This window comes from Gambusia affinis, linkage group LG16 (assembly GCF_019740435.1).
Source record: "Gambusia affinis linkage group LG16, SWU_Gaff_1.0, whole genome shotgun sequence".
Taxonomy (NCBI): domain Eukaryota; kingdom Metazoa; phylum Chordata; class Actinopteri; order Cyprinodontiformes; family Poeciliidae; genus Gambusia; species Gambusia affinis.
The window spans coordinates 17,939,440-17,964,441 of NC_057883.1; the positions used below are offsets into that span (position 1 = coordinate 17,939,440).

Here is a 25,002-nt window from a genome sequence, read left to right on the forward strand (position 1 = left end):
TGGGGTGGCACATCACAAAAAGGCAAAACAACAAAACTAAGAATCTGTTTTTGCTCATGTAAAGGGAAGCCATTTTGAAGAAAAGTACAGTGAACCCCCATCTTTTCCAAGATTCAGCAATTTACATCTCTTTTTGTATAACTCCAAGTTATTTGTGGACAACTTTCCTTTTTGCAGTGTTTTTAAATAATTTTTTTTTTTTTTTTTTTAAAAGCAGTTTGGGAATATACCAAAGCACAATAATACTTACTGCTGGTTGGAGTTCACAAAGCACCCAATCCAGGAGTGCCATATATTTTCCTCGGCATTGATTTTCTGTTCCTCCAAGAGCAGAAGACTGAAGAAGTTTCTGTGGTATTACTGGACTTACATTTAAGTCAGGAGATGAACTAAGTTGGTACATGCATACCCTCCAGATTTGTAGATGTACCTTTAAAATATAAAGATAAAAGGTAAAAAAAAAAAAAAAAAACCAAAATAAATTCAAACAAATTATTATGCTCAATTGACATGCAATTTTACATTATTTGTTCAGAAAGGAGCAGGTAAAAGACACAAGATCTTATGATTTCCTGCCCCTATCATACTCAACTTATAAACATTTAAATCACCAAGCACCACATAAACTTTAATTATTTCCACATTACATGACACTTAAATCTCACATTCCCATCCTGAAATGTACAATTATTTATACATTTTGACTCAAAAATGTATAAATTTTTGAATATATATTCAGGCCACTCTTTTATTAGCTTGTTTCTCTTTCCTTCTCCTTTTCTATAAAATTCAAATAAATGCAATTAGTTATGTTTGCAAGGTGATAAAATGTTAAAGGGACATAAAGACCTTTCTATGGTACTATGAGTCTTACTTGTACTTTTATATTCATGTTTGCATTTGTTTTATAGAATTTAAGCCCAATTCCTTCTGAAAAACAAAGGTCAAAATTATGAATAAAAAAAATTTCTCAACATCAGCAAACACCATTGGGAACATAAATTTATTATTGTTAGTCAGCAGCATAGATAAGCAATCAATGCTCTCTTTTTTTCCTTAAATGTTGACAATAAGTCAAAATCTGAAAGGTAAAAAAATAAATAAAAGTTACATCTCAATAGATATAATATATATATATTAATATATATAGTGTATAGCACTGGATGTTTTCATGGAAAACTTTCAACATTTCAACAATGAGGTCAAAGCACAGCTGATGATATTGAGGTGTGGATGAATATGTAAATGTATACAGCGAACTTTACACTTTTGGCACAAAAAACACCATACAGATACATCAAATTGCACAGTACACTTTAGATCTATTAACAGATCATGAATACCTTTAAATAAGCTTTGAAAATTATTTGGATTTTCTCTGCATGCGTTTTTAAAACCAAATCGACAGTCCCTCTTGTTGAATTAACAGCCATGCTTTTAGCTACATCACTCTGTTGGCTAAGTATCAGGACAAAGTTTATATGCATACTCAGTCAAACACAAGACAATTCATTTAGGTATTCCTTGAACAGTTACAGCATATCTGGGCATATGTTGTTGATTTCATTTTAAAGTCAGGTACCTGCAAACCAAAAAAAAAAAAATCAATAAATAAATAAAAAACAGAGATCAGGCAGATCTCGTCCCTCTCTCTGTGGATTATAAGGCGAGAAGCGTTGGTGAGTTCAGAATATCAACGGATTCAGCCTTACTCAGACCATCTTTAAGGCCGTCCAGTTCCTCCTCCGTCAGAGAGTCCAGCTCGGGACACGCAAACGTGAAGACAGACAGGTAGCTGCTGCAGGTGGGGGTGGAGGTCACCACCGGAGTGCTGAGAGGCTCCAGGTCACAGGAGACAGATTTATACAGGGTCTCCCAGTCCGAGACGCCGAGGGAGCTGCTCAGATCTATGTCTGGCACTGATCGAGCAGTCTCCATGGGGATTCTGTCCTCCAGACTGGGTAGGATATTGTCTAGTAGCCCCTCCTTAATGTCCAGGGAGGGCTCCAGATCGGAGATGTTGATTTCAGCGTTGGCGCACAGCAAGATATTGGAGTTCCCAGAGATGGCTGTGGATGGATCACTGGGGATGTCCATGTCTTGGAGTGAAGGAGCTTCCTGGATGCCTTCATCCTGAAGCCTGTCCTCATCTGGACTGGGAGGCAGCTCTGGGGAATTCACCGAAGCCTGTAAAATGGACTCCAGCTCATCTGGGATCTGGCATACTGATTTATGTGTGGCGAGGATAAACTCAAGGCGCTCTTTCTCTTTGAGCAGGTTAGCTATTTCCATCTCCAGGGCTGCTTTTTCCTCCTCCAGCTTGTCAGTCTCCTTCAGAAAGATCGACATCCAAAATCATCCACGTGGCAAACGCGCAGCAGTAAGTGCAAATGACAGCTGAGTAAATGCCTCACTGTTTACTTACAGCTTGCAGCGTATCTGTGAGCTCCCTCCGTCTGTTGCGACACTTTGCTGCAGCCATTTTATTCCTCTCCCGTCTTATCCGCTTCTTCTCCTCCTCCTCTGGAGACAACTGGAGAAGGAAAGAAATGATTCAGTTACTGCCTGCATCTCCTCATCCACTCCATCCATTCTCACTTAAAGCTGTTAAAAAAAAAAGCAAAGAAAAATGGGCAAAAGCATGTTTCGCTGCAATGTGTCTAAAAATAGATCATTGTTGCAGACTTGCTGTGACCTGAATTTAAATTGACATCCTAAGGAAGGCACACAGCTGTTGAGGAGTGTGCACACAACAGCACTGATGAGCACAAGGAACTCATCGTCATGTATAATTCACATTTCTGCCTTTTTTTCTCTGTTGGACTGCAGATTGGCTTAATCTGAGGTACTCTCACCTGCTCTGTTTTCCCCTTTCTGGCAGCATTTTTCCCCTTGCTCCCGCCTGCTTTGGGTGTTGCCTGGTGAGAGCTTTGTGGTTCATTGGCTTGCTTGCTGCCCAGAGATGGGGAGACAGATGGAATAATCGTAGGCTGGACCATCCACTGGAAATCTGGGGTGGAGGATATTGCTGTAACTGTTGGAACAAATGGATTGTCCTGAGCACTTATATCCTGGCTGACCTCCTGAAAAACATGAAATTGACAAAAGATTACTGATGTCTCTTTCTTTTCTTTCTTTTTTTAAAGGATCTTATTGCCACCAATAACACCTGCAATATGATCAGAAGACACAGGGTGCCCTGGATGTTGTATTGTTTTGACATATCCCTCACCAGAAATAGCCTTCTCCGGATCAATATTTGACTTTATCATTGTTCCTGACGTCAACACTGACGCAGAGCTGCTGAGGAGTCTCCTGAATGGATTTATTTTTTTCTCAATGAACCGCTGCATCGACACGCTCACAATTGGTCCTTGGACGTCGGAACCACAACAACGCGCCATATACAGCCGAATCATCTTCGGCACATGGATCTGTTTCAATCAATGCGTCAAAATATAATGCTGAAATTTTTAGCGCATCCAAATTAATTAAAAATCCCATCAATCACCTCCCCTCCCCAACCACCATCTCGAAGATTAAAAAATGTAAGCATCAGGGCGCCGAAGGTTGTTCTTTTTTATGTGGATCTCATTAAAATCGGTTTTATGTGCTTGTAAAAGCGCCTCCTCCTCCTCCTCCTGCCGCTATAAAACAGTGATGTACATGATCAACAAAGCCATTCATACCTTGGCTCCGCTCTCCGAGGAAGACGCTGGAGAGCTCGCCTCTTCTGGCGTCTTCTGGCAGAGCGTCCCGACAGGAGACTCTGTCCGCAAGGTTGGAGAGACTGCATCCATATCAGCCGTCTGGTTGTTTTTATACATCAGAGTGAATAAACAAAGAATAAAACACAACACGAGTCCTACTCAATGACAAATATATATATAGAACTTCCGCTGGGCAGAGAGCGTGTCTTTTCTCCAGGTATATACCTGGTAACTGGATGACTTGAATGCAAGCCCCTCCTATTAAGCCCTGCTAGAATTTTATGAATGAACCAGGACTGTACCATCGAGGGGAGGGGGTGGCGGACTCAAACACACAGGCCTACATACTTAGAAAAAAGGAGCATCACTTTGACATTTAGCAGACGGCAAAGGCAAAATACGAATTCATCGCGAAAATAATTATAATATCGGCCATATGCAGTTAGAGACGTAATTACACCAATAATTCCCACGCAATGAAGGGTCGTGCATTCATTTAATTATATGTTTTGCAGTGACCAAGTGGAACAGATGCAGCCAGATGATGTATTTTTGTACGATTTTCCAAAAATATATTTATTTTTTAGCGGCAGAAATTATGCACGTCATCGCTACATTACACGGTTCTGCGTTGCCTCTTTCGTCTTAATAAAATAGTACATATTTTTAAGAAATGTTTTTAAAAAAAAATGCAATATCTTCCAACTTTACATCGCAGATAAAATGAAATCAATGGAGGACATCGGTGGTAAGGACAGACCGACTCTACCAATCCCAGACACCGTTTTACCCCTGACCGCAAATCACAGCAAAGCGTCGTGCCCACTTTGTCCAAATTACGGATCCAATCTAGCCGGGACCTTGTACTTTTTGTGGGGGCTGTGAAGTCATGTGACATGACCCGGAACTGAGGAGGATGACTTAGAAGTGGAGGATCTCTTGGAGCAGCAACATCCTTTCCTCCCATCGTTACATCTGCATCTCTAAGATTTTCGTGGCCGGATGCCTCAGCCACGAAAATCTCAAGGACATTTTCCACTAGGACATTGAAAACGATTGGAGCTTCTTTTTATTTTTCTCCCCATCACAAGTGTTGCACCATGGTAGTGATTTGCACAACTATTGAGAACACAGTTTGTCACAGTATAACTACTAACTTCACCGTAGGTCTTGGGAAGCTGAGTGATAAGCCAACACAAAGTATATCTTAAAAGTGTGGCATGAATTTGTGTTCACCCCCTTTGTTCTGACACCCCTCCCTAAAATCAGAAGTCAGTTAATTAGTAAATAAATGCCATCCGTGTGTAATTGAACCTCAGTATAGCAGTAGCTGTTCAGTAAAGATCTCCTCAGCTTGTTTTTCATTAACTTGAACTTCCCCACCCCAAGGAAAGTTCAAGTTAAAGAAAAATATCCAAAGTTTTGAACACTGTACAATCCAAGGTGAAAGACTTGCTTAAATCGCTTAGCAAAGAACAGGCAAAATTTCTATCTCTAGATGTGCAAAGCTGGTGGAGACAAACCTTTAAATCTTTGTCTTCCTCATTTTTTTGACTTCTGGAAATAATGCATTAGTGGTGGAATACATATGCATACCACACAGTTCAGATTTTTATTTGTAAAAAAAAAAGAAAAGAAAATCAAAGCCATGCATCACTTTCCTTCCACTTGACAATTGGTCCCCACTTTGCATTGGTCTGTCACATAAAATTTTAAAAACTGCAAGGATTAGAATGTTTTTGCTGTTCATTATATTGTTTTGTTTTTTTATTTGCTTATTCATATGAAAAACATATTGAGCAAAGTGTTCTTTGCTATTACTAAACTTTTCCAACATGGAGAGATGATTCACTACGGTGCAACAGTAGTGTGCATTTATGATGCATTACATTTAAATTTATTGTTATATCTACTTTTTGCCATATAGTTATCAAACAGACTTAGATATAGAACTTATTACTTTATCATGTACCAGGTTTGAACTCTATTAAAGCTTTTATATTTGCAGTAAGGTACATGTTTAAAGCACACCTTTTTTATTTATTTCCATACAGCTCCCATGCTCTATACATTCTTCTTAGCTTCTGCAGGTTGGGTTTCTGAAAATCCTACAGGAACAAAAACACATAAGCACAATCAGAATTCAGTGCTGTATAACTGACTAAGCCACAGATTGCTTTTATAAAGATTTATTAATGCTTTCTGGTACCTTCTGGTCCTTGTCCAGATGAAGGATATCTACTAGCGGAACAATGGAGGGACGGCCATGGGCGCACTGGAAGGGCAGCTGGCATGAAGACAAGGATGCGACCAGGCTGCGGCACTCATCCCGGCTTAGAGTGTCATTAAACTTGATGGCACCTTTTCAGCAGATTCAGGCAATAGGATAAGATACATCAGACTCATTATTAGAAAAACACAAGGCAAGAAAATAGTGATAATTTCTTCTTCTTCTTGTTTTTTTTACCATGACACGCCAATGAGGCAAGTACTTTCAAAACAGTAAGGGGCAAAGTTCCTCCGACTCTGCCTGTTAGACGGAGTAGCTTAAAAAGGAGAGCAGAAGAAAAAAAAACTATATTCATTAAGGTTATTAATAAATAAAAAAAAACAATGGTGTACAAGAGGTATCCAAGAACAACGTAATTTTACCTCAGTCTGCTCTCGAAGATACTCCTGAGTTGAGAAAAACACAGAGGTTGACAAACTGAACATTAAAACTCGTATTTATTGATCTTATTATAAACGACCTTGAGTTTCTTTTACCTCAACAACCGGCTTGATGACAGACGGTCTGCCCCGCCTGAGCTCATTACTCTCTTTTTCCATGAAGCACAGGGGTACCTTTCCCACAAACACCTGCGGAGCTCCTGTCTTTGAGAAAGTAACTTCAAGGCCCAAATTCCTCCACTGTGGCTGAGAAGACCTTCGAAAAATGTATACAGGTTTAAAATACGTTGAATTGTGTGGGTATAATATCATAAAATATTCAATGGTTGGTTTAGAAAGCCACAACAATGGAAAGAGCACCTAAGTAGCCTGAGCTCCTCTTCAGTCACGCTGATTCCCAAAGGTGGTAAAATGGTTGATGAACAAAGACGTTTCTTCCCGCAGGCATCTGGGTCATCTTCATATGAATCTACATCAAAATATTTAGCCATTACACTACTTTCCAGATCCTGACATTAGGTGAACAAGCAGAATTTAACACTGTCCACCTTTTTTCCCCTTTTTTTTTTACCTGCAACTAAATTTTCAAGTCGAACTCTCTCATGTGCTGCATGTTGATCCACCAACACCAGAAGGTTTCCTGTGACTTTAAGAGGAAAAATATTACACTATTTTGAAACTGTGTCACAAAACCAAGAGATGGTAAAAAGTTTAAAATCGATACCTTTATTTTCAGTCTGTACTGCTGAACCTCCTTCTCTTGCATTAATGAGGCAGGCAAGAAACTTTTTATCCACTTGATTAACAACCTACAGAGTAAATAAGAATAATTTTAATTTCATAAAATGCAAATAAACCAAACATGAATGTTGCAAAAGAATAAGTTCACCTTCATTGAGTGAATCATATTCTTAGAAAAGCGGTATGGAAAGAGGATGTTATGGATCTTCACAGCTAGTCCATCAGCTTGTCCGCTGGATATATCCACACCAACCTGATAGTCAAAACACAGATTCAAAAACAGATATAAAAAAATCTATTAAAAGTTTTATTATGGCATCCTTGGAGCGGCAGGAAGCAGCTAAACATTTTAACATCACCACAAAAGTCTTAAACTTCAAGCTTTGCTTACTGTAGGTGGGCGGACAAACACCGGATTTTTCCATTTAGAGTACAATGCAGAAAGAGAGTTGGCGCTCTGATCAGCGTCATCTGTAAGGACAGGGAACACAAACTATAACATCATGAACCACATTCCTGCTCTCACAACCACAAATCAGAGCACAGTCTAATAGGATTTTATTAATAGACCAACACGTAGTAGATAATGCATGGTTTTAAAATTATTTATGAATAAAAAACTGTAAAGTGTTGCAAAAAAATTGCTTACATTCCTCTGTCAGTAATTTGTAGATGCGCCTTTTAACAAAATCACAGCTGCAAGTCTTTTGAGGCATCTAGCTAAAAATAGCTCAAGCTCAGTCAGATTGTATGAAGAGTGTCTCCATTCCATTTTTATTGGTAAAACTCTGCAAACCATGAAACTTTTTCCTGCTGCTTCACAATTCTGCACTATTTTGAGTTGGTCTATCAGATAAAATCCAGATAAAGTACACCAGGGTTGTAAAGTGACAAAATGTGAAAAAGTGACCAGTTATGAAGACACCTTCCCCTCGAACAGAGATTTATCTGTCTGTGATGTACCTCTACAGTCAGTCCCTGAGCTAATGACTCTTCCTTGCCCGGATTTAGGCAGGAAAGGCAACACTAAATCCAGTTGAAATGGGTAACACATGCATTCCACACCTACAATTTAAGCAACAGGGAAACAGAAGGCAACACAAAATAACTTTTTACAATAAATTACTGAAGAATTCTTACTTTCTCCTTTGTGCATGTACATAGTTTGCTAAAATATACTAGAGAAAGAAGTAACTCACCCATCTCAGAGATGACACTAACAGCCATGTTGGAGACATCAGATGTACAAGGTACTTGTGTTTCCTCTGAAGCTGGCTCCTTGTATCTGCTGAGGCCAGTCTTTTTGTTGATATAAACAGTTTTTCCAATAGATGCATCATAATGATGGAGCCAGTCATTACACCTCGAGTCACCCTCATCACCAGCCAGTTGTTTACAACTGCTGTCCAATGAAGGGTCAATGGGAACTTTATGGTTTTGTGGATTCTGACAGCTGATTCTGTATTGCGTACCATCTGTAGGAAAAGTAAGACTGGTTTTGTCCTCTGAAATATTCCTATGAGTGTGCTGCAAGGGTTCTTCATCTTCTGTCAAATGCTGTTTTAAATGACAAAGTTTAGCTGCCAAAGATATTTTACTTTTTCTGTGATTAGCTGTGAGTGTTGCTGGGTTTAGGGAGATGGTCTGTTCTATCCCTTCTTCTCGAGAGTCTGAAACTTGATCTTGATTATTTTCTTGAAAAGCAGACAAACTATGAGGATTTTTAGCAAAGCTTGATGTCTGGAATAAATGAGTGTCATTCTGTGGCTGATGATGCTGAAATTTCATATTAACAGACTTGCTGTATGTTTGTCTAAACTTATCAAGCGATCCAGGTTGCTTGAATGTTGCCAACTTCTCAACAGGAATAACTCTGGGAATCTTTGAGGGGATGAAAGGAGCAAGATCTCTGTTTGATTCAAGTGTCATTTTGCGTTTTGATGCAGTTAATTTCTCTTTACAATTCAGCCCCAAATCTTGAACTTGAAACAAAGGCTTATCTTTGTGAGATACGTCTTGAATTGAGAGACTTTGGTGAACATATGGGTCAGACAATCTAATCTTTCTGCTAGGGTGCTGCAATATTTGTTTATTAAAGTTCAAATCAAGCTGAGACATTGGAATTTGGCTGATAGGTAAATGTGAATCAATAGTGCTCTGCTGGGTTTCTTCGTCTACACAGTCTTGTCTCTTTTGGTTGTCTAAATTGTCAGGGGCTTCGGTGAATGCTTGCTTGCCTTTGTTTACATCAGTTGATGCAAGCTCCAGATCACGTCGTGGTGTCTCCTTACATTCACTGAAAGCTATATCAATCTGTTTATATCGTTGAGCTTCATCAGCTTTGCTCTCAATCAGGTCTGACTCGAGGCAAACGCTGTCATCTGCTCTCCTACGATGAACAAAATTAGATGCCAGTTTCGTTCCAACGCCGCAGTCCAGGGTGGAAGTGCCAACATCTCCTTGGCCAGCTGTCTCAGTTTCCACTTTTTGATCTATTGTTTCAATACTAAAAACCTTAGGGGACACACATTCCAAGTCCTCTTGAGAAAACAGAGAGACCAAGTTTTCCCTCCTCAGAAAAACCTTCACTGCTTCTTCTATGCAAAGCAAAACCCCATCCCAGTCTTTGAACTCCACCAGAGTTTTTGCTGGCTCAAGACAAATATCATACTCAGAGTAAGAACATTTTATATTGATGATGTAGACTCCATATTGATCCTGGTTTCGCTTAAGCTTTGGACTCCGAGTCACAGATATCCCGTCTGGGCTGTCATGCTTCTGGTTGGAGCTGCTCAGCCTGCGGAGGAGACAGTTTAGCAGCTTGTGGATCCGTGTTTTCAGCAGAAGCCTGTTGTTGACGTACAGATACTGCAGGCTGTTGTTGTAGTGTCCCTCTTTGCCTAGGTAACCAGTCACCTCAAACTGCTTGTGTGTGTGGCTGATCTCTCCCAGTTTCTCTGCCCGAGTCAGGTTGTGTATCTGAACAAAGCGGTGGTAGGTGTCTCTGGCTTTGGGAAGCTGCACCATCATGACCCCTGTGTAGTCATTCTTCAGGGTGAAGGAGACAGAAGGATGCATCAGGGACACAGCCTCCACTCTTTGTCTGATCCTCTCCACCTCCAGGACTGCATCCACTCTCTTCCTCCGGACTGGCATGTTGTGGAAGAAGTTACAGATGATAATAGTCGTCCCTGCGGAGGGTCGAACCGCCTCTTCTTCGAAGACATCCATGCCTTGTCCATCCTTGAACAGTTTAACATGTGTTTTCACTGACAGTCTGGTCCGGGAGGAGATTTCAACAAGCGTAGCTAAAGAAACAATGCTCGCCAACGCTTCTCCTCTGAAGCCATAACATTTCAGGTTCTCTAGGTCTTCAATACAGCTGCATTTACTTGTGTGGTATCTGGTTCCAACTAGCTCCATGTCCTCAACAGTCATCCCAGATCCATTGTCGATCACCTGGACTTTAAACGCCTCCATGTCCATCCTGACCCCCACACAGGTGGCTCCAGCATCGATGCTATTTAAAATGAGCTCCTCCACGCACTGCTGGAGGGACGGGATGGCCACACCGGAGCGAATTTTCCCCTGAACCTCCACTGGCAAACACCTTATCATTATGCTCCTTCGTTTTACTTTTCTTTATATTTCTGGCTCTTAACTTCATAAATACGAGACGAGATGCAGTCGGGGTTTTTAAAGTTAACCGTTGCAACCAAGCAAACTAGTTCTAAATATTTCAATAAAATACCTTAAAAAAATCTAAGTTTGAATGACTTAAAAAAAGGAAATACACTGAAATAAAATTTAAACAACACTGAAAATACCTTGTCTGCCGTATAGTCAACGTAGCATAAAAAAGACGTTACTTTTAACAATTTTCAGCTAACAGCTGAAACGAATACCGCCACCTTTTGGCTCGTTATAAAATGGCTTCAGTTTAGCGTCCATGCGTCAACCAATCACAAAGCAAAATCAACCTCCCTTGAAGCCACGCCGCCATATTGTGTGTGGCATTTTGTTCAGCAAAAACTGTAATTTGTGGAACTCCAAGCGCGTTAGGTTCTGTTGAGTTGTGTGAGTGGTCTGTTTTAATACAACGAGGATATAGCAGCCAAATGTTATTCTTTTGAATATTTGACAATAAACTAATGCATCTAAATCAATCAAAAATAAACATGCCAAATATTTGTTTAATCACCAATGGTTGAAGATGCTTCTCACCAACAATCCTACAATATTATTCTGTTTAATTATAGTTCAGTTTATTTTTTAATACTAGTCACAATAATGTGTACTTTTTGTGCACTTCCCTAGCTGAAAGAACTCAGACAGAGTCAGAGCTCTTGTACACACTTTTTTTGATGCAAAAAGAAGGCAATGCCATTCTGACTACAATGTTTTCTTCCACTGCTACACTTGCAGCAAATAACCACAGATTTTAATTTAGAAGGCAAACACAATAGGGTAATATAAATCAGAGTTTCTCTCTACCTCAAACATATTTCTATCACCAACCAGTTCTGCTAAAATCCCCTCTAACAAGGTGTCTTTAGAACAATGTAGTTCTGACTATGAGAAACGTGTTCAAGGCATTTTGAAATAATTATATGATCTGATCCAGTTCAGTTCATGCAATGCATACATTTTTACTTTAGTGCTTTAAATATAACCAGTTAAAATAGTTAATAGCATAAATATTAATATTACAGACAATGAATAGCTGATTTCATTTGATTATACTGAAAGAGGAGTACTCTAGGCTCTCAATAGTTTTCTTGTTCTTGAACTCGGCCTTGTTGATGCAGGACTTGGGGCTCCCTGTAACTTTCAACCACTCTTGCATTTTTTCCACCTTGCTGGATGGACCTTGTAGCTGCCCCTTCACGGTTCCTGCTTCTGTGTTTTGGACCCATCCAACTACACCAAGCTTTGTCCCTTCAGCCTGGACAGTAATAAAAGAGAATATGGTATAAGATGAAAGAAATAGATTAGTAAAGCAGTGCAACAGCTGAGCAAGAAGTTAGAATATTACAGACAGTACAGTGTTATACCACATTAAGGGGACTTTAGACTAACCAGATATTTTTTTCCTCGAGAATATCAAATTAAATGGGTCAACCAAGCTGTCTAAACATGTTGAATTCTTGTTAATTATCCAGTTTGAAGTACCTACTGAAGTGCTGTTGTTTTTCCCTTGAGGCAAAATGTAAAAAGTATTTTGATCTGATCATGTATCAGACTCTGGATGAAGAAACGCTAACCTATTTTGAAGAACTCAGAGTTCCATATTTTCCCAAAAGAGTATTTATTTAGCTCTCAGATTTTAGATTTACTTGTTGGTCCTTGAGTATCAAAAAAAAAAAAAAAAAAAAAAGAATGTGAGGAAACACTATAAACGGTTCAAATCAGGCTGGTTAGACGCTCCTTAACGGCCCTCAACGCGCCTTAAATCAGACTCTCCTAACGCCCAAAACGCCTTTGGTGTGAACGCACCATATTTTTAGGAGTTTTCTGCAGAAGTGCTGCAACATAGATGTGTGTGTGTGTGTGTGTGTGTGTGTGTGTGTGTGTGTTGGTATATGTGATTTAGCAGGACATTTCGTCAGAATACACACCACACTAGAAGGACATTTTGAATTAGCAGGACAGGAGCGGTGTCCTGCTAAAACAGAGAAAAATCTAAAAACGTAGAAAGGTTTCTATTGGTCTATTAACCCCAAAAATGCAAAAAAAACGAGATGTCCGCTTAATACACATAAACCTGATTTTGTGTATAATCTGTGTATCACCACAGTGCCCCCTATGGCAGGTTTGTGTAATAGCAGGACCTCATGAATATTCACACAAGGTCTTAATCTGATTGGTTGTTTACCGGAAGGTCCTGCTAATTATTACAGTGTCCTTCTAATTCACGTCTTGCAATTTACACTGGGGATGAGTTGGCAATATGATTACTCTGTGCTATAAGATACAGAAATGAATATATATTTTGGTCAAATATTGTTTATTTAAAATATTATGACTAATAAATGTGTGACATAAGTGCATGGATTAAAAGAAATATAAACCATAAGAGAGCCATTTTTTCACCAAACTATTTATACACTCCACTGCTAACATTTTGTTGATTCTGGCTTGCTCTGCATCCATAGAACCAGAACCAAGCATTTTGAAGCAGAATTTAGCTTCAATGCACCACAAATCTTGAATAAAGCTTGAAAACAGCTGAAACAATGAATTCCTTTAAATCAAGGCAAAAACACAACTATTTACAATTGTTTCTGAATCTTAATCAAAGGTACATGTATCATTATATTTGATGTATATGATTTTAATTTTGATTTTACTTTGAATTTAATTTCTTTGTTTTTCTTTCTTAAGGTGAATGCACACCATGTTCTAAATTATTATGCAAATTGGATTTAACTGTTATAAAGATTACATTTTTTGTTGTGCTATTAAATTTATAGATGGTATTGTGTGTCAGGGCTCTTTTAATCACTATAATTAATTTCGGATTAGTTTGTCTGGTGAGCTTAATTAAAGGAAATCTACTTAAGAAGGATGTTCCACATTATTAAGCAGGCCACAGCTTTCAAGCAATATGGGAAAGAGAAAGGATCTCTTTGCTGACCAAAATCATCAGATAGTGTAGTGCTATATGACAAGATATGAAAACATCAAATATTTTAACTGAAACTGAAGCATTATTGTACTGTGAAGAGATTTGTGGCTGATTTAGAACAAAGATGGGTTTGTATAGATAAAGGCAGAATGAGGAAGGTTTCTATTAGACAAATTCATCAAATTAAGAGAGCAGCTGTTAAAATGCCCTTGCATAGCAGCAAGCAGTTACTTGAAGCTGGAACCACAAGGTGAAGGGTCCTCCAGAGGCTTGCAGTGCATGAACCTACTATTTGGCAGCTCCTAACCAGAGCTCACAAGCAGAACTGGTCGCAGTGGGCCCAACTGTACATGAAGATTGATTTTCAAACAGATTAGTTCACTGATGACTGATGTGCAACCCTGGATAGTCCAGATGTTCGCAGTAGTGGATTGATGATGGATGGCCACCAAATTCCAAAACAGCTGTGACATCAACAAGGAGGTAGTGGAGGCTGAAATCATGTGGAGAGAGCTGGTCAGCCCCTTCAGAGTCCCTGAAGGCTTGAAAATGACCTCAGCAAAGTATATGGACTTTCTGACTGATCACTTTCTTTCATGGTTCAGAAAGAAGAGCCATACCTTCCATACCAAAATCATCTCCATGCATGACAATGCATCATCTTATGCTGCAAGGCCACTGTGTATAGGCATGAAAGGGGAAAAACTCATGGTGAGGTCACCATCCTCCTCTGATCTCTGACCTCAACCCTACTGAGAACCTTTGGAGTTTCCTCAAACAGAAGATCTAAGGGTGGGATGCAGTTGATATCAAAACAGCAACTCTGGGAAGGTATTCTGACATCCTGCAATGAAATTCAAGCAGAAACTATCCACAAGCTCACAAGTTCAATGAATGCAAGAATTGTGATGGTGATATCAAAGAAGGGTCCTATGTGAACACGTAACTCAGTCTATTAAGAGGTTTTTGATTGAATTAGGTTTTGATTTTAGTACTTGTGATGCTGCACATTCAAATATTGATTAGTTCAGAGAACTGTTTGCAGTTCTTTATAATCCATAAAATGTTTAGAAAATCTGCTGTGCATATTAATTTGGAACAGTGCATTTTGAGTTTCTTTTTGAAAAATACTGTTCTCCTTGGGAGCTTTGTTCAGTAAAATTTTATTTATACTGTAGTAGTTCTTGACTTGACAATCATACTGACCATCATTTCCATTGACCATTTAATACAATCTGAGAAGATATCAATTACATAATAATTTGGAACACAGTGTATGTTACTTGTATGACTTCTTAGTTCTGTGTTTCTTTGATGTAAAGCACTTTCAACTGCCTTCCAGCTGAAATGTGCTATACAAATAAACTTGACTTGACAGCAGTTTTCAGATCTTGCCAAAGATTCTCTGTTGAATTTATGTCTAGACTTTGACCTTGCCACTCTAACATGAATGTTTTTTAAACTGCGTTCCATTGTAGATCTGGCTTAATGTTTAGGGTCATTGTCTTGCTGGAAAGTGAACCTCCGCCCCAGCCTCAAGTCGTTTGCAGACTCCGGCAGGTTTTCTTCCAAGATTGACCTGTATTTGGCTCAATCCATCTTACAATCAAGAATGAAGAAAAGAAATGTTTGTCAGTGGGGAAGGTGTGTTCAGAGTGATGTGCAGTGTCCATTCTCCACCACAAGTAATGCTTTGCGTTTTTGCCAAAAAGTTCAATTTTGGTCTCGTCTTATTGTTTTTGCTGTATCCCAACATGGCTTCTGGCAAATTGCAAATGGGACTTTTTTATGTTTAGGTGGATGGCCTTGTCTTGGTAGGTTCACAGCTGTGCCATTCTCTTTCCATTTCCAGATGATTCGTGGAACCTGTTTATAACCTAAGCCTGCTTTAAGCTTCTCCACAACTTTGTCCCTGAGTTGTCTGGTGTGTCCCTTGGACTTTGTGATGCTGTTTGCTTCCCAATATTCTCTTAACTAACCTTTGAGGCAGTCTTAGAGGAGTTGAACTTATACTGAGATTAGATTACACACAGGTGGACTATTTAGTCATTAGCAGTCATCAGGCAACTTCTGAAGGCAATTGGTCGCAATTAGGGAAAGGGGGCTGAAGATTTTGTACACTGCACTTTTCAGCTTTTATTTGCAGAAAATGTTTTGAATCATGTATAGTTTTGTTTCTACTCCACAACTATATGCCACTTTGTGTTTGTCTTTCCCATAAAATTCTGTAAAAATATGTTTGCGTTGTAATGTCAGAAAATATGGAAAAGTTCAAGGGCTATGGATACTTTTGCAAACTACTGTACCTACAATAAGTAAGGCAAGTCCAATGAGAGAAACAAGGTCCAGCAATCAACAGCTATGCATTGACAGTTATCAAATACCATGCTGGAATGATAAGATGGAAAAGGGAGGAAACTCAGTCCACTGATATAAGAATTCAAATGCTACTGATGATGAATGGAAAATTGTGCCTCTCAAGGTTGTAGCACATTGGAGTAGCCCTGTTCTTTCATTGAGAATTTAACTTTTTAAACTTTCATTCCTGCCTTTCTGGGGGAAATATAGCTTTTGTTTGGACAAAAGTTCCTTCTTGTTTTGGATACTGTGTATTTGGACTGATTTTGTAAATATTTTTATATTTTGCTATTTTGTTATGATGCATAATCATAACAACAGGGTGTTTTACAATAGCGAGCAAACAATACTACCAATGGACAAAAAGGCTTAGACTGAAACACAGCACAGAGGTGGTATTTATGGTGGCACACAAGCAGGTGCCTAGTACCGTAGCAATAGAGGCCAATCCACATAAGTGGATGACTTATTTTGGGCTGTCTAGCCCACAATAATAAATTTAGCTCTACATGGGATTGGGTGTCCATATGTTAGGTCATTATTTTATGACTTAGTGGTAGTGGAAGATTATTACATATTACAGGCTAGACCCAAGATGTTCAGTGTTTATTGTTGTGGTGTAAGTTTACAAAAGTTGGCAACTGTAGAGATTTACCATGGTGCTAAACATGGTGATTTAAAAGGAATAAATATTTTTCTGAGAAGAATTATGTCCACATATCATGTAAAAAGATAACTCTTTGTTTTTGGAATCATTAGGGCCCAATCAGCCCCAATATTAAAGATGAATTAATAATGCATGCCATGCAAAAGGTTAAAAAGAGTGTGGAAGGTGTGGGCAACAGTAGTGCCTGTGATCACTGAAACCCTTGGGGTAATGACCCCTAAACTGGAAGAGTGGCTCAAACAATACATCATCAGACCTCTTGATACAGAGAAGCACACCTTTGGGAACTGTTAATATACTGTGAAGACCACTCACACTCCAAGGCCTGTGGTAGAGGACCCAAGCTATTTTTAAATTTAATTTCCTTTTAGGATCAATAAAGTATTTTGAATTTGAAAGAAGGGATAACCACTCATGGAGTAATACAGAATTACAAATATAAATATAAAAAGCATTTATTTAAAAATATTTAAAGTGCCAAAACTATTATGATTACTTATGTTACTGTTAGCACAAAACTTTAGATTGATATTTTGTCATTATCTCAATGTCACTACTCTGCATACATGCAGATTGTCTAGGTAGTCTAATTTGTCTGTAGGCAGGTACATAAGACAACCTTTTTCTGCTGGTGTTGTCTGCCATTAGACAACAGTTTTGTTTTTATGATTTAAAGTGTTTTGAACACTTTATATCATAAAGTGATCTAGTGTATATATATATATATATATATATATATATATATATATATATATATATATATATATATATATATATATATATGTGTGTGTGTGTGTGTGTGTGTGTGTGTTGAAATGTGCTATAGAAGTAAACTTAAATAATTGATTGAACAGGAATGATTAAAAGAAGTGACCTTCCTGATAAAAGATTAAACATTGCTGGTGAGAGATACCATCTTACTGTTGTTTCCTAATTAAAGAAAGATGTATGATAAACTATTTAACTTTGAAATATTGAATGAAAGTTACAAAATATAACTCAAATAAATTTGTTTTCTTGTTTCTGAAAAAAAATCTGACCTTGTGTGCTTCAGAAACAAAATGGATTTCTCCTTTTGTTGTACCCCTCCTATTCTATCAACATGGTACAGTCCATCAAGGCCAGGTGCAAGCCATTAGTATTAATTGAACTTCTTTTGCGTGGAAGAAGAGGTAAGACTCATACAGAATCTCTTAAGACATTTAAGTACATATTGATTTGTAATTTTGAAGAATGTTGTAGGTTACTTGATGTTTGGATGCACCAAAGCATCTGATTTGCTTCAGTTTAGCTAGTTATCACCAACCATCTTAGTCAGTGTACCAGAGTTTAAAGGGAAGGTGGCTCACTCCAGAATTAGACAAAACTGTATTTGGACATTTTCTGTGCATCAGTGAGTGATATTCTTTCACAGGCACAAATTATCCTTTGTAAAAATCATTACTATTAAGATAATGTTTTAATATTTGAAGGTTTTGAGAACCTGTCAATAGAAAGTCAATTATGTAATACTGTGTACTTCAGTACAGGTTTTTCGCATACAATAAAATCAAATCATATTGTGTACAGCCGAGGTGTCAAACTCAAGGTCTTGAGGGCTTGTATACAATAACTTTTAGATGTGTCTGTGATGCCACATGGCTGGATAAAATGAGGTGGTCATCAGCAGGTCATCAACTTGACTGCCCTTAGAAGCTAATTCAGTCATATAATTCAGGTGTTTTGGACCAGAGGAACATCTAAAAGTTGCAGTACACTGCCCCTCGATGCCTGGAGTTTGACACTCCTGATGTACAGCATCATGTTGTTACTCAACAACAAATTACTCTGATCTTTGCAGGAGATGTCAGCAACAAGGTCTCAGAGAGCAAAAAGAAATCCCAAACATGATGCCAGCTATTATTCTCCTTGGGTGAAGATAAAGAGGGATTTGATGTAAAATACATCAATTCATTTAAAGGTGAGTTGTGACTTTTTTACGTACAGGATTCCAGAGTTTATTAAAGGATTGTTTTTGTTTACTTTTGTCTTGCTTTTTGACTTTTAAACTATTTTTATACTGCACATTAGCATAGATCATATATATACTGTATATATATATATATATATATATATGTATGTATAAAGGAGGACTGTGTTTTGAAATTCCAAGTATAAAAGAATGAGTGACATTTAGAAGCACCACTCAGCTGACAAACAAATGTTCAAGTAACACAGAAAGACCTCAAATTAGATCAATTAACTGATTTTGAAAAATTTTTAATAATCTCATTTGCTACTATTTGAAAGATATGCATTGTTTAAAGTTTATTCAACCTTACTCATTATGTTTACCTGCAGGTCGGGGTGTGTTCAGCTGCCAGTGCTTTCAAAAAGGAGATTTCCTTATTGAGTGCAGAGGGGAAGTCATAAGTAGGAAGGAACAAGAAAACCGATTGAAAATTTACCATGATGCACTCCAGGCTTTTATGTTTGATTTCAAGTTCAATGGACAACAGCTTTGGTATGTGACTGTTTTAATGTTGTTTTTTATTTTATATTTAATCAAAGTGATGTAAACATTTTCAGCTTCATCAGTAAAAGTAGTTTTAGTTGGAGGAGGAATATTCTTCTGACATGCAAACACCAAATATGCAAAATCATTTCCCTTGCATGGTATAATTATTCTTATAGCAGACTTAATATTTTAGTGTTGATGCTGCCAGAGAACATGGATCATTGGGGAGGCTGGTAAATGATGAAGAGATGAACACAAACAACAAAATGAAAGTTACAAGGGTGGATGGAAGACGTCATCTCTGTTTGTTTGCACTCAAAGATATTGGTCCAGGGGAAGAAATGACTTATAATTGTAGTGATTCTGACTGGCTATGGAGAAGAAGGGTACTAGTAAGTGTGAAAATACTATCACAAGTCATTCTACTAGCCATCCATCCATCCATCTTCTTCCGCTTATCCGGGGTCGGGTCGCGGGGGTAGCAGCTTCCCCTACTTCATTCTACTAGCATTGAAAATATTTTTGAAGGAAATGTCAAGTTGTAGTACAGAGTTTCATTATAGTTGAAAACAAGAAGTGATTAGCAGAGTGCCTAAAAACCAGATTTTGGAGAAAGACTTAACCAGACCACTATTTCAACTTTTTCAGTGCTATCCTAAATGCTAGAAAATGTCATATGTAAATTAATATATTTTGACCTTATATTAATGAACATTTTATAGCAGGAGACATATTTTGCAGTGTCAATACATAAAATGTCTGTTTAACAATCAGCTGGACAGGTTCATTAAATAGGTGGATTTTATTTTTCTATGGACTCATTCAGTATACATCTCTTCATTTCAGATTTCCAAAGATGAATTGTGTCAGGCTGGTGATGTGGAAACATGCGGATCCTGTTCAACCAACCCTCCAGAGGTAATTTTGGTGTCCAACGACCAACATATTATCTAAAACTAAGTCATTGAAATGATATTAAGTACTGTTCAAACACAGGTATTGTCTAGTACTTGATATGTAAAGCTGCATTAAAAGGTAGGACAGAGGTTTGAAATTACAAGTACAAAAGAATGAAAGTTACATGTAGAAACGCCCATACACAGAGGTCCTGTGTAATACTCATCATGTAAGTTGCCAGAATAAGGAGGACATAGTTTTGAAAGAATGAAAGTGACATGTAGAAATGCCTATACACGCAGGTCCTGTGTAATACTCAAAATGTAAGGTCCCTGAATAAGGAGGACTGTTTTCTACATTGGGAACAAACTCGCATTCAATGAGTGTTCTTTACATTTCAGATTTCCAAAGATGAATTGTGTCAGGCTGGTGATGTGGAAACATGCAGATCCTGTTCAACCAACCCTCCAGAGGTAATTTTGGTGTCCAACGACCAACATATTTTCTAAAACTAAGTCATTGAAATGTTATTAAGTACTGTTCAAACACACAGGTATTGTCTAGAACTTGATATGTAAAGCTGCATTAAAAGGGAGGACAGAGGTTTGAAATTACAAGTACAAAAGAATGAAAGTTACATGTAAAAACGCCCATACACAAAGGTCCTGTGTAATACTCATCATGTAAGGTGCCAGAATAAGGAGGACATAGCTTTAAAATTACAAATACAGACGAATGAAAGTGACATGTAGAAACGCCTATACACACAGGTCCTGTGTAGTACTAAAAATGTAAGGTCCCTGAATAAGGAGGACTGTTTTCTACATTGGGAACAAACTTGGATTCAATGAGTGTTCTTTACATTTCAGATTTCCAAAGATGAATTGTGTCAGGCTGGTGATGTGGAAACATGGATCCTGTTCAACCAACCCTCCAGAGGTAATTTTGGTGTCCAACAACCAACATATTTTCTAAAACTAAGTCATTGAAATGTTATTAAGTACTGTTCAAACACACAGGTATTGTCTAGAACTTGATATGTAAAGCTGCATTAAAAGGGAGGACAGAGGTTTGAAATTACAAGTACAAAAGAATGAAAGTTACATGTAGAAACCGCCATACACAGAGGTCCTGTGTAATACTCATCATGTAAGGTGCCAGAATAAGGAGGACATAGTTTTGAAAGAATGAAAGTGACATGTAGAAACGCCTATACACGCAGGTCCTGTGTAATACTCAAAATGTAAGGTCCCTGAATAAGGAGGACTGTTTTCTACATTGGGAACAAACTCGCATTCAATGAGTGTTCTTTACATTTCAGATTTCCAAAGATGAATTGTGTCAGGCTGGTGATGTGGAAACATGCAGATCCTGTTCAACCAACCCTCCAGAGGTAATTTTGGTGTCCAACAACCAACATATTTTCTAAAACTAAGTCATTGAAATGTTATTAAGTACTGTTCAAACACACAGGTATTGTCTAGAACTTGATATGTAAAGCTGCATTAAAAGGGAGGACAGAGGTTTGAAATTACAAGTACAAAAGAATGAAAGTTACATGTAAAACGCCCATACACAAAGGTCCTGTGTAATACTCATCATGTAAGGTGCCAGAATAAGGAGGACATAGTTTTGAAAGAATGAAAGTGACATGTAGAAACGCCTATATACACGCAGGTCCTGTGTAATACTCAAAATGTAAGGTCCCTGAATAAGGAGGACTGTTTTCTACATTGGGAACAAACTTGCATTCAATGAGTGTTCTTTACATTTCAGATTTCCAAAGATGAATTGTGTCAGGCTGGTGATGTGGAAACATGCAGATCCTGTTCAACCAACCCTCCAGAGGTAATTTTGGTGTCCAACAACCAACATATTTTCTAAAACTAAGTCATTGAAATGTTATTAAGTACTGTTCAAACACACAGGTATTGTCTAGAACTTGATATGTAAAGCTGCATTAAAAGGGAGGACAGAGGTTTGAAATTACAAGTACAAAAGAATGAAAGTTACATGTAAAAACGCCCATACACAAAGGTCCTGTGTAATACTCATCATGTAAGGTGCCAGAATAAGGAGGACATAGTTTTGAAAGAATGAAAGTGACATGTAGAAACGCCTATACACGCAGGTCCTGTGTAATACTCAAAATGTAAGGTCCCTGAATAAGGAGGACTGTTTTCTACATTGGGAACAAACTCACATTCAATGAGTGTTCTTTACATTTCAGATTTCCAAAAAGGAACCGTATCAGGCTGGTGACGTGGATGCATGGGGATCCTTTTAACCCCTCCTGAGGTACTATTGGTCTCCAAAGACCAACTTATTTTCTAAATGAAGTCATTAACATGGTATTAACTACTGTTCAATCAAACAGGTCGTGGGTAAGATTCATCATGGACGATGCAGGGAGATCGAGGACTGAGTTGTGACGTTCCACAAAAATGAAAGTTACATGTAGAAGTGCACAGACACACAGGTCTTGTGTAATATTCAACATGTAATGTGCAGGAATATGGAGAACTGTTTTCTACATTGGGAAGAGACTCACCTTAAGCAAGTGTTCTTTACTTTTCAGTTGATTAACCCCATATTTTTTATATGTTCTTTTCAGCACAAAGTAAACACAGATGGTAAGGGAAAGAGCTCAACAGAAAACTAAAACAGAAGGACATAGAGCCCCAGAAAAAGGAACACAAATAAAAATTCTGGTAAATCACCACACCTACACAAGTCTTGAAACACCAAGCTAGTTAAGCTCAAAAGCACAACTGAAGCATGGTCAAAAGTAATGATCTACACCACTGAAAGGCAATAGGGTGACCATGTTCTTCTTTATGCATGATATTTTGAGCAGACATTATCCAATATGTCATCTGGCTTAAATTACCACACACATACCATTTAACTGTGCCTTGTATTAAAATGATAAACTTTCACACAGCCAATGTTCAGATGCTAGAAAATCTAATTTGGTGATCAGTAATGGGACTGTTTATACTACTTTCTCTATCCCAATCTTAATCTGAAATACATTCACATATTTATATTTTTTCAAAATATCAAAGCACCACAAAACTAATAAGCAAAGTAATCAGAGTATATCTTTAAATTTGGTTAATTTTAAGATATTAACCAAATTTAACATCTTAAATTTGATTAATCTCTGGTTTTAGGAAACCAGAGATCTCAATAAATGGCCCTTTGCTGATGCTGCACCTGTACAGAACCTGTATTTTGGTGGAGTCAGTGAGATGGTTCAGTGGGATCTCCTTCACTGGAAAAAGACTAGGCACCAGCATTAGAAGGAGGAACAAGTCTTTTGGCTTTGGATGGTTCTTCACCAGCTGCTGAGGCCTGTTTGTCAAACAAATGCAATTTTAAATTATGAAAAAAAAAATTTCTAGAATTCCCTCAAATAATTAATCATACATACCAAGCAACCATACCAAGTGTTAACCTGTTTGGCATTTGCAGAAATTAATTTTCATCGATGCAACCTACATGCTCATTTCTGTAGCTTCTCCCACTAATGTATGTTCTTTATGAATGCTTATTTGAAAACAGGCATTACATAATTTATAACCAAGAAAAATTAACAATTGGAGTTGGTTTTCACTAATGAATTATTTCTTTTTTCTAGCATCTATGGAAAGTGCTAGGAGAGCAAAAAGCATCCATGATCTCCCTGGAGATTGCTGCGGTCATGAGGCACTTTGGCGAACACATCAAGAAAGGACAACTGGCCACTATAATAGAATGCCAGCATTATCTTTTTGATTTAACAATAGACCCGTAATTCATTTAACTTTGCCATTCACAGATTTTCCTTTATGTTCACAAACAGAATTGTTGCTCTAGTTCTTAGTGAAGGTGCTGTAAATAAAGTCCACTTTCTGTGTAGCCATATTCCATATTTCCATGTTTGGACTTAATACATATATATTTCATGTTTGTGTATGCTGTGGTCCTGATAAATAAAATTGGCCCTGACAATTACTGTTGGTATCATGGGCGGAGCCAAGCACCTCATTATCGTCTGTCCTTCTAATACAGCATTGCATCAGGTTCTTGTATTTTGAGTTCTGATGTGTGTATTGAAGTTTTCAAGTGAGATCTATGTTGTGTAGCTCAAACAAGATTTTTGACAACTTACTAGGTCTTTCTAGCACAAGTGGAAAGGGGTGACTGTTTAGTGTTGCAAAAAACTGGTTTGAAAAAATTGTCCCTCTAAACCACCAAAACCCGTATGTGTGTGTGTGTGTGTGTGTGTGTGTGTCGGGGTGGGTGGGGGCGTGTTTTATATCTAAGTAGAAGTCAAAAACTAACCATTCACAAGAAGGTCTATCACAATTACCTGACATGAAGGGTAGTGGCATTAATCAAAACCCATCTAAGGAATACAAACAGAAGACTAGACAGGGTAACTGTCATCACCACTGTCGTGGTTTTAGGTTTTGGTCTTTGTCAAAACCAACCCAATCAATATTAAACTCACTTGTGTGTATTTTCGAAAAAATACTCCTTGCACCTTGCCAAAAATTTCATAATCCACCGAAATTAAGCCTTCACCGGACATAACGGACCTATGAAGAAGAAATGAGTTATGAATGACAGAAATACATTAACACGGTGGGCAATTAAAAGCTACACCACGCTAAGCTAACGTGATTACCTTATGTTTCCACAGCTTGTTTCTATTTCTGCCAGGTTTATCTGTCCAGGATGAAGATCAGACAATTTTGGTAAATAAAACAAACGTTGATAAACTCGCAAACCATGAAACAACCAGTATATGGAACAATCTCGATTTTAAAACATACGGGACTCCATT

The 25,002-nt window shown here is 38.0% G+C and overlaps 3 protein-coding genes and 1 long non-coding RNA gene across 6 annotated transcripts; 1 reads left to right on the top strand and 3 right to left on the bottom strand.

Annotated features, from left to right (window-relative positions):
- Positions 1-984: 984 nt before the first annotated feature.
- Positions 985-3,864, bottom strand: fosaa (v-fos FBJ murine osteosarcoma viral oncogene homolog Aa). The gene is made up of 4 exons (XM_044142312.1): positions 3,690-3,864; positions 2,856-3,083; positions 2,426-2,533; positions 985-2,331 (listed from the first exon to the last, which is right to left on the bottom strand). The coding sequence occupies exons 1-4, from the start codon at positions 3,825-3,827 to the stop codon at positions 1,660-1,662; spliced, it is 1,146 nt and encodes a 381-aa protein (XP_043998247.1). The 5' UTR covers positions 3,828-3,864; the 3' UTR covers positions 985-1,659.
- mlh3 (mutL homolog 3 (E. coli)) lies at positions 3,690-11,603 on the bottom strand. Of its 3 annotated transcripts, XM_044142307.1 has the most exons (13): positions 8,321-11,603; positions 8,085-8,186; positions 7,513-7,592; positions 7,270-7,374; positions 7,105-7,189; positions 6,952-7,026; positions 6,741-6,849; positions 6,477-6,636; positions 6,363-6,386; positions 6,178-6,256; positions 5,920-6,071; positions 5,742-5,818; positions 3,690-3,809 (listed from the first exon to the last, which is right to left on the bottom strand). In XM_044142307.1, exons 1-12 carry the CDS (start codon positions 10,737-10,739, stop codon positions 5,747-5,749), a joined length of 3,462 nt encoding a protein of 1,153 aa, XP_043998242.1. In that variant the 5' UTR covers positions 10,740-11,603; the 3' UTR covers positions 3,690-3,809; positions 5,742-5,746. The 3 variants fall into 3 exon arrangements, with proteins under 3 accessions (XP_043998242.1, XP_043998241.1, XP_043998243.1); XM_044142306.1 differs by lacking the exon at positions 3,690-3,809 and having other exon boundaries at positions 4,029-5,818; XM_044142308.1 differs by lacking the exons at positions 3,690-3,809; positions 8,085-8,186 and having other exon boundaries at positions 5,740-5,818.
- Positions 11,604-11,745: 142 nt separating this feature from the next.
- Positions 11,746-24,999, bottom strand: acyp1 (acylphosphatase 1, erythrocyte (common) type). The gene is made up of 3 exons (XM_044142314.1): positions 24,844-24,999; positions 24,667-24,754; positions 11,746-12,066 (listed from the first exon to the last, which is right to left on the bottom strand). The coding sequence occupies exons 2-3, from the start codon at positions 24,745-24,747 to the stop codon at positions 11,851-11,853; spliced, it is 297 nt and encodes a 98-aa protein (XP_043998249.1). The 5' UTR covers positions 24,748-24,754; positions 24,844-24,999; the 3' UTR covers positions 11,746-11,850.
- LOC122845840 lies at positions 18,673-20,154 on the top strand. The gene is made up of 4 exons (XR_006373141.1): positions 18,673-18,734; positions 19,115-19,277; positions 19,465-19,663; positions 20,118-20,154. It is a non-coding gene; the product is annotated as an uncharacterized LOC122845840 (long non-coding RNA).
- Positions 25,000-25,002: the final 3 nt, after the last annotated feature.

Coding starts and splice junctions, on each gene's coding strand:
- fosaa (XM_044142312.1), bottom strand. CDS start 3,827: ATGTATAAAAACAACCAGACGGCTGATATGGATGCAGTCTCTCCAACC. Junction 3,084..3,689: donor CCTCGGAGAGCGGAGCCAAG/GTATGAATGGCT, acceptor CATGTTTTTCAG/GAGGTCAGCCAGGATATAAG. Junction 2,534..2,855: donor GAAAGGGGAAAACAGAGCAG/GTGAGAGTACCT, acceptor TTCCTTCTCCAG/TTGTCTCCAGAGGAGGAGGA.
- mlh3 (XM_044142307.1), bottom strand. CDS start 10,739: ATGATAAGGTGTTTGCCAGTGGAGGTTCAGGGGAAAATTCGCTCCGGT. Junction 7,027..7,104: donor AGTACAGACTGAAAATAAAG/GTATCGATTTTA, acceptor TTCCTCTTAAAG/TCACAGGAAACCTTCTGGTG. Junction 6,850..6,951: donor ACTTGAAAATTTAGTTGCAG/GTAAAAAAAAAA, acceptor ATTTTGATGTAG/ATTCATATGAAGATGACCCA.
- acyp1 (XM_044142314.1), bottom strand. CDS start 24,747: ATGTCCGGTGAAGGCTTAATTTCGGTGGATTATGAAATTTTTGGCAAG. Junction 12,067..24,666: donor TTTTTCGAAAATACACACAA/GTGAGTTTAATA, acceptor ATTACTGTCCAG/GCTGAAGGGACAAAGCTTGG.